The 13,763-nt window shown below is 29.8% G+C and overlaps 1 protein-coding gene across 1 annotated transcript in view; it reads left to right on the top strand.

Moving 5' to 3' along the window:
* LOC113513536 (protein Wnt-1-like) overlaps window positions 1-12,466 on the top strand; it is a 97,811-nt gene extending 85,345 nt beyond the window's left edge. The window contains exons 3-8 of the mRNA XM_031911253.2: window positions 3,859-3,985; window positions 8,444-8,601; window positions 9,042-9,149; window positions 9,981-10,127; window positions 10,614-10,741; window positions 11,323-12,466. Of these exons, the coding sequence (XP_031767113.2) occupies window positions 3,859-3,985; window positions 8,444-8,601; window positions 9,042-9,149; window positions 9,981-10,127; window positions 10,614-10,741; window positions 11,323-11,524 (870 nt within the window). The 3' untranslated portion in view covers window positions 11,525-12,466. The remainder of the gene's footprint in view (window positions 1-3,858; window positions 3,986-8,443; window positions 8,602-9,041; window positions 9,150-9,980; window positions 10,128-10,613; window positions 10,742-11,322) is intronic.
* The last annotated feature ends 1,297 nt before the right edge of the window (window positions 12,467-13,763 follow it).

Below are 13,763 nucleotides of genomic sequence, written 5' to 3' on the forward strand. Positions count from 1 at the left end.
GTATAAAGTGGTAACCGTCGCCTATAGACATGAGCAGTATCATGGACATAACAGACTATATATTATTATTTATTTTTATGTAACTTAGCAATTATTATTTCAACCGTTAACTGTCCACTGCTGGACATAAGCTTTCCCCATAAGGGCAGGGTAGGGTTCCAATAGTTGCCACGCTTAGCAGGCGGGTTGGCAACCGCAATTAGGCTTTTAGAGATGTTTCAAGAGGGACACTGCTGCAACTCGTAACTTAGCAAGCAAGCTGACAAAAATATGAACTGCACCGTGGACGTAACAGAATATACTGTGGCACCCATGGTACTCTCCATTCGTTGCCATTCTTGAAGATTATAGTGTTATTTACGGTTTTTAATTTTTAAGAGAATGGATTGAGATTTACATTTTTAGTCTCTACTTACAACTTTTTTTTAATTTAATAATAGAAAAATAAAGTAATTATATGAAAAAAAAATACGACGAAACAATTTAAAATTGTGTTCCAAAAAAAAAAACAGAGTTCAATTTTGGCAAAATAATTTAAACACTAAACTACTAAAACTTTTTTCATAAAATTTCTATGAAACCAATTAGACAGTATATTATTAAAAAAAAAAAATGTAAATTCGTTTAAAACTGATGGAGTAGTGAGGTAACAAACACAAAAAGAAAATAACCGAATTGAGAACCTCTTTCCTTTTGAAGTTTGAAAATTGTTTTTTTTTGGTTTAAGATCAATATATTTTACTTTCACATAACTTTAGCACTCTCAGATTAAACTAATTAATCTAACTTCATATAATTAAAAAAATCTGCCAATTAATTTTAATTGTCGAATTATTTTTTTTTATACAGATTTGGGTATAAGTTACAATTTGCGTGAAAAATATGAACGTACTTTTAAATATACACATATTTATTTACATCCAAATATTATTATTATTATTAAGCTAAATAAAATTTTTATAATGTTCTCCAAAACAACCCATAGATCGTCTTTCATAGCCAATAAGAAAAGGGCTTTATACTTAAAAATTGTCGCTGGTTAATAACAATTTGATTCTAGTACGTAAAATGTATTTAATTATCTTAAACCATTTAACTTGATGTTGTCGTAAAATGTACCTTTAACGATTGAGATTGTAAAGATATATAGGACGTATTGGCAATACACGAGCGGGTATTGCGTTCATAGAACGCTTTTTCGTTGCACTTCGCGTTGGAAACGCGTTAAAAGTAAACTACGTTTAGTGATAGTGTCTATCTATTCATATCCATTGGATTCTCAAAATACATTAAAATTCATTAATATATTGTTCGCACAAATATCAAATATTAAGTAAAATTATATAAAAGTAAGTTACCTTAATTATTACAGTCTGCATGAAGAATGACAAAAAAGTTTGTTGTTTTTCACTTGTCAATTTGCAAGATCGAAGTTTTCATAGTTTATTTTAGTTTTACATTCAGTTACGGCTTTAAAATGATAATGGTGGGGACAATAATGCATTTTTTTAAAATTTTGCTGTTAATATTACTTATGTAATATTTATTTCTAAATTATTAAGTAAGTTTTTTACAAACATTTTTATTTGTTATAAAGTATGATCTCATAGAGCAAATATTCAATTTTTCTTAGTATAAATTTGGACAACATATATACTAAGAAAAATTTAAATTATTATATTATAATATTTAATATTTTTTTTAATTCGGTTGTATTATTTTATGTTAGTTACCTCATAACTCTGTCAGTTACAAACTGATTTGAAAAATTATTTTTTTAATAAAAGGATATTTATAACAGGAAAACCAAGATTTATTTATATTAAAAATAACTATAAGATAACAATAATGAATACATTTACAGACTGATCCAATAGAAATTTTATCAAAATCGATTCAGTTGTTTAGTTTTCGAACAAAAATATCTGGTTTTAACACAAGACGGTTTCTTTTGTGAAACACGATCTTATTTTCTTGTTTTATTGACACAATAGAGACCCGTGTTTTTCACTTTATTTTATTTAATGGACTCTTGTTCTGATGTTAGAGTAATGATAAAACAACTAATTTAATTAAGCAATTGAGTACGACTTTTAATTACTGTTACAATGATGTTCGTGTCATTATTCTTTTAAGTACTTTTCGTTACTGGATGGCCATTACCTGCTATAATATTTACATAAAATATCTAGTATAATTAGTATCTAGCCAACCTTGGGTAATATGGATAAAAATATATCACGTCTATTCCAAAATTTATACAAATATGTACAAAACACTGTGTGTGTTTTTTTTATGGGTGAGAATGGTATGGTAACTCCGCCTGCGCTAACGGGATACGCTGGCGGAGCACCAGTGAAGGGTGATAAATGAGAAAGAAAACAGGCCAGTTAGCCCATCATCATGAATTTATCAGAAATTAATCATGATAGTTTCCAGGGAGAGCCGCGAGGAGGTCGACCTGGTTGGGTATATTGCTAGCAATGGGATTCTTAGTCTCCATTACTAACAATCCCTCTCTCTCCGGGACTAATGTGTGTTAATATATTTAAATTAAATTAAAAATTCATGGTCATTCCATAATAATAAGAGTATAGGTACGTATGTTTGTTGGCGTCTTGGCATAAAAAAAAAGTTTTAAGTATTGCACTAAAAGTGATGACCATTGTTTTCATAATACGAAAGAGATGATAATCGAATTACGAGTACATAAAACGAATACAATCAGCAAATATAGGCAGCTGCAATAATACAATCGATTTTGAACTCTAATTAAATCGCAAATAGCGTAACATTGCAATGATATGCAAAGGAATGGCAACGCATGGGGGGTATTATGGGCGAAACAGTATACTCTGTTAAGTCCATGGTATTGCTCATGTCTATAGGTGACGGTTACCACTTTCCATCAGGTGAGCCGTCAGCTTGTTTGCCATTCTAAATTGTATAAAAAATTGTAGCATAAATCGATGTTCGGTCGACATAGTCAATAGGGTAGTCCATTTCTGTTGGCCACTTAATTGTTTATTATTCATAAAAAAGGACAAAAGATAACAAAATATAATTTGAATTGTAGTACTTAATTGTACATTCTTAACACTTATTTTGTTATGGCCTGTGTTTTTGCTTATTTTTTTAACGTAAGGTGATTTTCAATTTTTTTTTTACAAATTTTGATAATTTATTTAATAATCATACACAGGGTTTAGTTTTATAAAAAAAAAAAAAGTTTTACGATAAAAATCTCTGTCTAATTGAGGAGCAAAATTTATTTATAATGAAATAAATCTTTGACCTTATCGTAAGAGATTAATAATATTTCCAATTTCACGTCTAAATACTTGAGTTAATTCACTCATAATATTTTATGTCTATGCGTAAAGTTAAATATGTAAAACAAATAGGCGAGAATCATGATCTAATTGTTTTGTAACTCAAGTAGTTAAAAGAATACGTTAATATAGCACGATTGGTTGCATTCTGGCCGAGATCAAACCCAAAAATATTACTTTTATTTATTTATTTATTTATTTATTTATTTAAGGAACACCAACAGCATATTGCATTATAACATGTAGGTATAACAAACATTAAATATAATATAATATTAATGCACATGCCTATTATAGGTATTCACAGCATTTACTTTAACATAATTATACAGTGTGAGAAAATGAAGTAAATAAAACAAACATGTAACCTAAGTTGTGAGCAATATCAGAAAATACGATTATGAGTGAATTGAATTAAAAAATACTTTTCTTATTTCCGCAGTTGGATTAATTAATATTTTAATTTAATTGATAAATTTTACCCTTAACACCTATAAAATTTATATTATTGTAATGCCCATTTCAGGTTCTTCAGACCGGTGCGCTACAGGCTGTGGAAGAATGTCAGCATCAATTTCGACACAGCCGCTGGAATTGCAGTACAAGTATTGCTGAAAACTCAACAGACATTTTCGGTGGAGTACTGAAATTCAGTAAGTTACTGTTCTTTGAAGCATCATCATCATCTTCATCTTATCAGCAGATAACTGTCCACTGCTGAACTTAGTCCACCCTAAGAGAGATTTTGCCAATAGTCGCCATGTTTGGCAGGCGGCTTGACAACCGCACTTAGGCTTATCGTGATTTAACATGCTATATGGATAAATGCGTTCTATTTTTTTTTAATACGCTTTGTTTAGAAAGAATAATTTATAATATGTATTTTATTACTTTCAATCAAAATTGAAAAGTCGATATGAAGAATCATTGTTTAATTATATATAAATTTAGGTAGAAACTATAGTTTTTGATATTCGAAAGATAGCTACAAAAGATTATTGTTTTCGAAAGACGTTTAACGCTCAAATAAATTACTATTTTTATTGGTCTTGACACGTTTTTAAATAAAAAATGCAGTTTTTTGTGAAAATTGTTGTGAATATGTGAAATTGTCCTCTTACAAACTATTCTATTAGTACTTACATACATGAGATGTAACTCATGTATGTATGTATAGGTCTAACAAATATAATACAAGTAGAGGTACCAAATAGATAGCAAAGTGGAATTCATCTTAACAAATTGGATGATGTTTCAATACAGGGTAAAGCTAAAAAAAATTACAACTATCTTCTGTTAATAAACTGATAAATGTAGACTTGCAGAGGAGCTAAAAGAGGTCTGTTTGAAATGACAAATTGGGCTTTTCAAATTTTCAACCGACTTTTAAAAAAGTAGGAGATTATAAATTCGGTCGTATCTTTCTATGTTTAATCTCATAATTTCGTCAGTTATAAACCGATTTAGTTTTCTTTTTTCTGAAACAATGTACTTACAGAATGGTCTCAAAGAAGTTTTATCGGAATAGGTGCAGTTGTTTAGTTTTTAAATCAAAATTACTAGTTTTATTACAATTGTAGTGAGTGTTTTGAGGGACACAATCTTTTATTTCTTTTTTTATTTATACTTTATTGTAAACACTAATAAAACATAAATAAATATTTAATTAATTAATTTTAAACAACCTTTAATTATTTAAATGCTTAACTTTATATTAGCCATCAGAGCCTTTATTTGGATTAAATATGATTACATTAGATAAATATGTAATTATATATATATGCAATTGGATGTATTTGTCTCCAACTTGCTGGAGTTTCGTCGAGTGACCACAGAGTAATTGTATTCAGACGTTTTTTGTTTCAGTTAAATATTTTTATATTATTTTTTGTTTAATATTTTTGTGTAATATTCCTTTTGATATGTTATTGTACTCATGCTTTCCTAGGTGAGCGTATTGGAAGACTGTAAGGCTCACCCAGTGGATGTAATAAATAAATAAATAAATTCAGGTATATTGTTCGAGATTTTTAAATTCTATTTTTATCCAGATAGGAGACATAAGTGATTTATACAAGTACTAAAAGACATAACTATTACGAAACAATCGTATTTTGCATTTATCTTGTATCCAAGTGTAATCATTTCCTGTCGTTCCATATAATTATCTAATATTGTGATAAAAATTCTTGGAATAAAAAAATATTGATTTATTGATAACAGTTTACCTGTTATCATTGCCAATTGTTGTTGTTTCCTCTTTTAGATGAGGCAACGTTAACTGGTATAAGGATTTTAAAATATGACTTTACATTTTGATAGTTGTGGGGTCGAATCCCGCACAATATAAATATTTATATTTATTAGTATTTTTGTATCAGTTTATTTATATATTCAAAATATAATAAGTTTAACTATATTAGGTTTCTATTATTTAATCATATACTACAATAACTGCTTAACTTGAGATTAGTTAGTATTGTGTTATAATGTAACAAATAAATTTTAAATACCATGCTTATTCCCTATTTATTTATTATGTTACAGCCCTTGATTTCACGTATCTCTGTGCCTCTTGAGTGTGATTCTTATGTTTTCCAAGTTAGACACAATTCTATGTCTTATTTTTTTTCAAATAAGACATATCACCAGTCAATTTTTAATATATGATTAGTCAAACGTCTCTTCATTTATATACCTATCTTCATATATCATCAACATCATCATATCAGCCGTCAATTGTCCACTGCTGGACATAGACCTCCCGTATAAAAGTCATAAATTGTAGTTGCTATGCTTGGCAGTTGGACTGGCAATCACAGCTAGGCTTTTGGTGACATTTTAAGAGGTACGATCTTTATATATACCCATATTTAATTGCACTTACAATTAGTTAATCGAATCAAAATTTGATGCAGACGAAGCCGCGTGTTAGAGTTTGTCTAAATACCTGTACAATCCTAATATGGATAAACAAAGTAATCAGTAAATAGATCTTGTTAAAATAATATACATTTTGTTACGAACTCTCGGAGATCTTAAGAGCGCAGTACAAACTGAGAGGGTTTCGGATTGCCACATGCCCTTTGATGTCGTGTCAGAAACGCTTTGTAGAAATCTTGTCAGTCATCAGTATATTTGAATGTTTGTTTTATCTGAAGTTCAAGGGGGATTCCAAATAGAGCGAATTGGAAACAACGCCTATAGAGGATGTAAATACTTAGGTAGATACTAAATAAATTTGTAATGTTTTGTAGAGTTAAAAGTGGAGTTATTTTTATTACATTTTTATATTTTAAACTAATAGAATTTTCCTTTCAAGCAGAAACTTCGTAAAACTAAAACTAAGCATTAATCAGTTATTTTATATACGCGTGATGGGACTTCTATTTAATTTTTTGATACTGTTTTTTTAATTTTGTTAGAATTCATAGAGGATTTTTTTAATAGAGAAAATGATTTTATATATCTTGTACTTACTGGAAATAAGGCATGAGTATGTGTGATTCCCCGACTTAGTAAAACTCGTTTTTTAATAGTGGGCTAATTAACCTACTTCCATCCTCACCTACCATCTTTTACTGGTGCTCCGCTATCCGTTACCGTATATAGCGATACCGTAGGTGGGGTTACTATTCCATTATCATGCATTAAAAAAAATCTTTAGTTCATGAGGTCTTTTTTTTTAATAGTTGGAGGTGTGCATTTGTTCAGGCATCCCGTCTCCGCTATTAGTTCCTGAGGTCAAGTAGATAGCTGTTGAAATGTAACAGAACAACGTACTTTATCACTTAATATAAGGAACAAGTTAATTTAGATTTTTTAATTTACGAAGTAACGAAGCAAGAGCTCTCTTGCTTCGTTCCATTAGACTCTATCATTAGGTATTTAAATTTTTCTTCACTACAAGTGTCTATATTAGTTAATAAACATTTTTCAATGTTAAACTACAAATTGTACGATATAACTACAGCAAAACGAGTGAATCCGTCTCACATGCCACACGTTTATAAGCGGTACACTTCAACGGTTTTCATGGAATATACATGAATTGTTTATTTTGAAATGTCGATAACTGGCCTCACGTCTAGTCCTGTTGACTGAGCAGCTCAGTGTGTTTATTGTAAACCACTAATAACACGACCAGTGTAAAATGACCCTCGTCTCTTGTGGACACCTAAAAAGTCACAAACTTGAATTCGGTGGAAAGACGCGAAGAAGGGTCTACATATCTGGATGATTGCGAACTGAATGGTCAATGAACTTCTGCCTAGAGATTTTAAGATATAAATTGTCTCAATGAATGACTTACTCAGGTTCATAGATTACTAAGTGCCAGATGATTTTTGTTATAGGTAATTGCTATATTAATCCTTTTATAAAGTTTTACTTTTTAATCTTTTCATGAAAGACTGTCCCAACCAAGTTAAGAATAGTGAGGGGGAAATGTAATGAAGAGACTTTGTTCGGAAGTTTTTTTTAATAGTTAAAAAAGGAATGGTATCCAGCCTTAACGGGGGTTTTAACTGTCAGTAATGTGGACTTCCATTTCTATTGCTAGCAATATAGCTTATCAGGTCGATCTTTTTGAGATGTATTAATCACGATGGGCTAACTGACCTGCCTTTTCATTCTCACCTGTCATCTCTCACTGGTGCTCCGTCAGCGTATACTGTGAGCGTCAGCAGCCATACCATACCATAATATCTACTGAAAAAAAAACTCGCCTGATCCATTGGTATAGGTCTATATATCCATATTTGTTATAGTGGAGGGGTTCCAAGGAAGGATGATAAGCGAAGATGAAGTTAGGTCAGTAAGCCTATTGAGGCAAATTCATTAGGAATTTAAGATAATATTTTGCAGGAAGGACTATGTAAATATCGAGCTGATAGAATTTATTTCTGATAATGAAATAATTAATATCTGTTCCTAACAAACTTTTCCATCTTCTTCTTGTATTTATTATATAGTATATTATCCTATAATCTTCTCATCTTGGGCGTGTTATGTTGACGATGAAGTTTTTTAAAATTATACTATATCCATATATTGAACGGAAGTTGCTATTATAATATAAAATGATTGTATGCCAAATTCTCTAATTCCAGAATCACGAGAGTCAGCATTTGTACATGCACTATCTGCAGCTGCTCTTGCGCATACAGTAGCGCGCGCTTGCAGCCGCGGTGAACTGAACGAGTGCTCCTGCGATGCTCGTGTGAGGAAACGCACGCCGAGACACTGGCAATGGGGAGGGTGCTCTGAGGTGAGGATTCTCCTCTCCTACAATTAAACGTACTTATAAATGCGACAGTTTGCGAGAATGTATGTATGGATAGATGTTGGTTGCTCTTTCACGCAAGAATTAGCTAACAGATTTGAATGTACACGGATAAATTATATTTTGGCTTAGAACATACGATACTTTCTTAGGTGATATAGATAGAGCATAGAGCATCAAAATAGATCAACTACAGTTAGCTAAAATTGACTGAATTGAAGTGCGCGCTTTTTTTTCAGTGTTGCAAATGACTGACTGACCGAGCCGATTTTTTTTAATTTAAATTGAGAATATAAGAGACCGGTGCTTTCTTTATTAGCTCCACTTGATAATCGTATTGGATCCACATTTGTTTTTAATTAATCATATATTGTATTATTGTTTTATTATTATTGAAATAAATAAATAAAAAACTATAATTGCAGGATATAAGATATGGCGAGATGTTTAGTCGAGACTTCATAGATTCCAAAGAAGATAAGAACACTAATGAAGGGCTGATAAATTTACACAACCATGAAGCAGGACGAAGGGTAATAAATATATAATAAATATTACACATTATCACAGATATAAATTTTAATAATTCCCAAAACTGCAAGTTTTTGAGTATAATTTTTTGTTTTTGGATTTAAAAGAAATTAAATTCAATAGAGTATTATTAATTGTGGCTAAATTTAAATTCGGTGTTACTATATGAAATTTATGTTGAGAAAAGTTTAGAGATTTGTCAAAAATAGATTATACTTCTGAAAAAACTTCGTGCAAAAGGAGGTTTGCTATAAATATCAACCTCAACTATATTTCCCCATAAATTTAGACTTAGCGACAAAAGTAAGTTAGATAACAATCATCAGATGAGTATAAGAATCTAATCAATTATTTTAATGTCAATAACCTTTTCGGTCCATCTCGGTCCATCTAGAACAATATTATGCATGACCGTCACTATAAAGTGTTTCACAGACGATTCTACGACTATATTTTAAGCTACTTTTAACCAATACTTTAAGCCTCTTTGCTTGTCTAATCCAATTTGCCTTGGCCAATTTCCAGTTGTACTCCACTACTCTCACTATTTACTTTTTAATGTCCTAGTTGTTTTAGAACATAGATTATCTATTATCAATTTTATATTCAAGTTTAGATATGCAAATCCTCATTAGTTTGTGATCTCCTTATTTTGAAAGTTCTTCAGACTATTATCGCGCTGCATCGTACCTAAGTGTTCAAATAATATAGTATGTGAGGAAGACTATAGGCAATACAATTTGTTATATTTTCACTACAAAGACTTCTTATTTCTCATTAGCCTACAACTAAAATATTAAATTATGTGCAAACCAATTCTGATCAATTTTCAGGCAGTACGAGGTCGTATGCAACGCGTGTGCAAATGTCATGGTATGTCTGGATCTTGTTCGGTCCGCGTGTGCTGGCGTCGGCTGCCTCAACTCAGGCTGGTTGGTGACGCTCTCATTACCAGATACGAAGGAGCCTCTCATGTTAAGGTAATATTTTTTTTTTATTAAAAGATGTATATAGAAAAAATATATATATATATATATATATAATATGAAAATAGGTTTATACAATATGGCTGTAAAAAAAGGATATTTTCCCATTAAGAAAATATAAATAGTACCATTTGAACACAATTGGTGAAACAACGAATGCAATAAAGAATAATATAAAATAGTGCGCAATATAGAAATATAAAAAATAAAGTAAGATTAAGAATCTTTAAATGTTTTGGTCAAAAATTGAGGCTTTAAATTCGGTTCCAGCATCCAAAGAGAAAAATAATGGGAATGACATCATTCACAAACAAATAATCTCAATCTCATTCAAAGTGTATTGTTTTACCACGTTACTGATATGTATCAGTAACGTGGTAAAATAAATGTAAACCATATTTATGTTTTACAATTTTCTAAAGCTTGTTTCTCTTATAATACTTGATTTTTTACTATCATAATACTTTTCTGACATTTTAGATCGTTGAAAGAAAAAGAGGCAAGAATATAAGAAAACTGAGGCCACTACACTCGGACATGAAGAAACCCAATAAAACTGATTTGGTGTATTTGGACGACTCACCTGATTACTGCGAACCTAATGAAGAGTAAGTATAAACATTAAAAAAAATTTAAGGAAATTAAGCAAAACAATTAAGTATATACTAATTTGATGGCTTACCCGAAAGCGTGAAAGGTTGCTTATGCCGACCTAAAGATATAAATAGTATTTAAATGCTATAATAAATTTCATACTTTGCTGAGGATTAAGACGAATATCTTTAATTAATATAAGATAATATAAAGAAATATAAAGTTTAGTAGTAAAGAAATTGCATTTGCTCTACCTACTATCAGAATTGTTATAATTATTCCTGTGTAGTATTAAAGTGAGAATAAAGCCTGTTACCACGTCATTTTCACGATGTCTTATGCGAAAAATAAAGGAACAAAATGCAGTACACTTTTGCTAGAGAAGAAACCCTAAAATAAAACTATATATCAAGCTTGGAAATGATGGTTTGAAATATGTATCAATGGTGCTACCGTTGATTGCCTGTTCTAAATGTATGTAGTTTATTAATTATTATTATAATGCCTTTCTTGTAAGAAATGAAAGCTTTGTTTAGTTATAGAGCGTTCACGTCTTAATATTTCTGAGTATTAGAAATAAATTCTTTAATTTCAGACTCGGTATCTTAGGCACTAGCGGTCGCACATGCAACCGCACATCAGCTGGGCTCGACGGTTGCCGGTTGCTATGCTGTGGTCGCGGCTACCAGACCAGGGTACGCGACCATGAGGAAAAATGCAACTGTCGCTTTGTCTGGTGCTGCAAGGTTCATTGTGAAGTCTGTCGCTACAAAAAGGATCACCATGTTTGTAATTAATGGTTTTATTGTTTGTTTCAAAATATTTCGACCTCGTCACTATTGCTAAGATCATTCTGTCTGATTACATTGTGCTATTGTCACTTGGCTTGTAAGAAGAGCTTCTTCGTTTTCAAGTTCTATTCCTATTTGAGCTTGTACAACATCGTTTTTGAGGTTGTATTAAAGAGTAAGATTAGGTTGAACATATGTTACTTCATATGTTAGGTACTTTTAATAATTTTGCTATTGATTACAGAATAAGTCCCTCATACAGATGCACAGGTTATGGTATGAACTTTCAACTATAAATTTCTCTAGAGGTTACGGTATGAAGTTCTAAAAAGATTAGAAAAAGAGATTTCTTTGCAATCAATAGCAGATAATGATACTCCAAATGTTATAGACTACCTAAAGTTTCCCATTGACAACGAGAAGGGCTGTATATTTTTTGCTAGCTCTTCGTGAATAAACAAATTTTGGAGCATCTATAGATAACTTTGTAATGATGAGTAGTATTTTGACATAAAGAATTAGCATTCATTTAGTAATTTCTAACGCTTTCGTGTAAAATAACATGATAGTAAAATAATTGTATCTAGTAAAGATTTTGTTGTCGCTATGACAACAGGATTATTAGTAGATACGAACCTTTTTTTGTGGACGAATGCACTTTGATACTATAAGAATAAATTCTTGCCAATATTATTTAAATTGTGGTTTAGAAGCAAAAAAAAAAAATAATAACAATAATTTAAACAATTTATTTGCAACGATTGTAGATGATTATTATTTAATCATTGATACAAAAGTCTTTATTAATCCAATTAACTTAATTAATACAAATATAAATTTTATATATTATTATCTCTTAATACTTTAGTTACTTATCCATCATTTCACTTAATTATTTTCCTATTGTGTTAAAATAAAAATAAAATATATATGTAAATCACTTTTAATTTAACAGACTGATTTAGTTAGTGTTAGTGTTATAAAAACTAAATAATTACATTGTATTTTCTGAACATAAGCTTTAAAAATATATACAGTATTACTAACTTATTTTATTTTACGTTATTTCACTTGTACAAAATTTGTAAATACGCATAAGTTAATAGAAATCTAATTAAAATTAGTGATTCTATATATTTTAATTATAATACAAAATTAATGTAAAACTAGTATATATTGAATCTTTTTTATTTATATTAGAATTAATGTAAATACTGATAATATAATCACGTACTTAAATGATAGAATATTATAATTTTATTTTCTACCTCATGGAAATAATTTTCATAGAAGCCATATTGATATCATCTTATTGATAACAATAATAATGATGCTGTTTATGATAAGTGTCTATAAGTCGTGATAGATGTAAATATATACTATCTACAATAGTAAAATAGTGTTAGTAACTTATTGTATTAGATTTGTGATAGCGTTATTCCTTTTATTAGTGGATAAAATACTGTAGCTTTTCATATGTGACTATGAAAATCTATTATTGTAAACTTAGAACATTATTACTGGAGCTTCCAGGTTCGATTTTTCCGTTTTATCACAGATTATGTGGTTACATTTTTTTTAAAAAAGATTTGTCGGTATTCTGATATTTGTGAAAATAATGATGTGTGTTAGTTTGGTAAATGTTTTGTAACCAATTCTACGTGCTCTATGTAAAATGTAAAATCTCGTATTCTATAATTGTAAATATTCTCAATTTTTGTAATATAACTCTCTTTTTAAAATTGTCTTCGTGTCTGTCATAGTATAGATGTAAAATGTCAAGTTATTAATTGAATATACATAGCTTATACTCCTAATTAAAATAAAATTAGAGATTGATCAAAATTTGTACTTTACGGATTTATTACGATTTTATTAATCGATCGATACATAAATTACTCAGATAATCGATTATTTGTCGATAATTGAATGAAATATCTATAGATTAATAAAATGAAACATAACTGGCATTTCACAATCTTTTCTATGTAAACAATAGGTTAAATAAATAAAATTCAATGCAAAGACTCAGTGTCCCCCAATTTCGATATGAATTATACTACTGAATGTAAATTGAATAAAATAAATGTATTAGAAAAAATATTACATGTATTTTAATACAATGATGTCAGAGAGTAAAAATTTGAAAGCTAAGTAACATTTAAAAACTCTGTGCAGCTGTGTACTTTGCAGGCAAGGAGGTTGAACTCTTTCTATTCTATTGACCTGCTTTTGTTGCTGCTCA

The sequence above is a fragment of the Galleria mellonella genome, unplaced genomic scaffold (genome assembly GCF_026898425.1).
Source record: "Galleria mellonella isolate WM207_F2 unplaced genomic scaffold, CSIRO_AGI_GalMel_v1 utg264, whole genome shotgun sequence".
In the NCBI taxonomy this organism is placed as follows: Eukaryota; Metazoa; Arthropoda; class Insecta; order Lepidoptera; family Pyralidae; genus Galleria; species Galleria mellonella.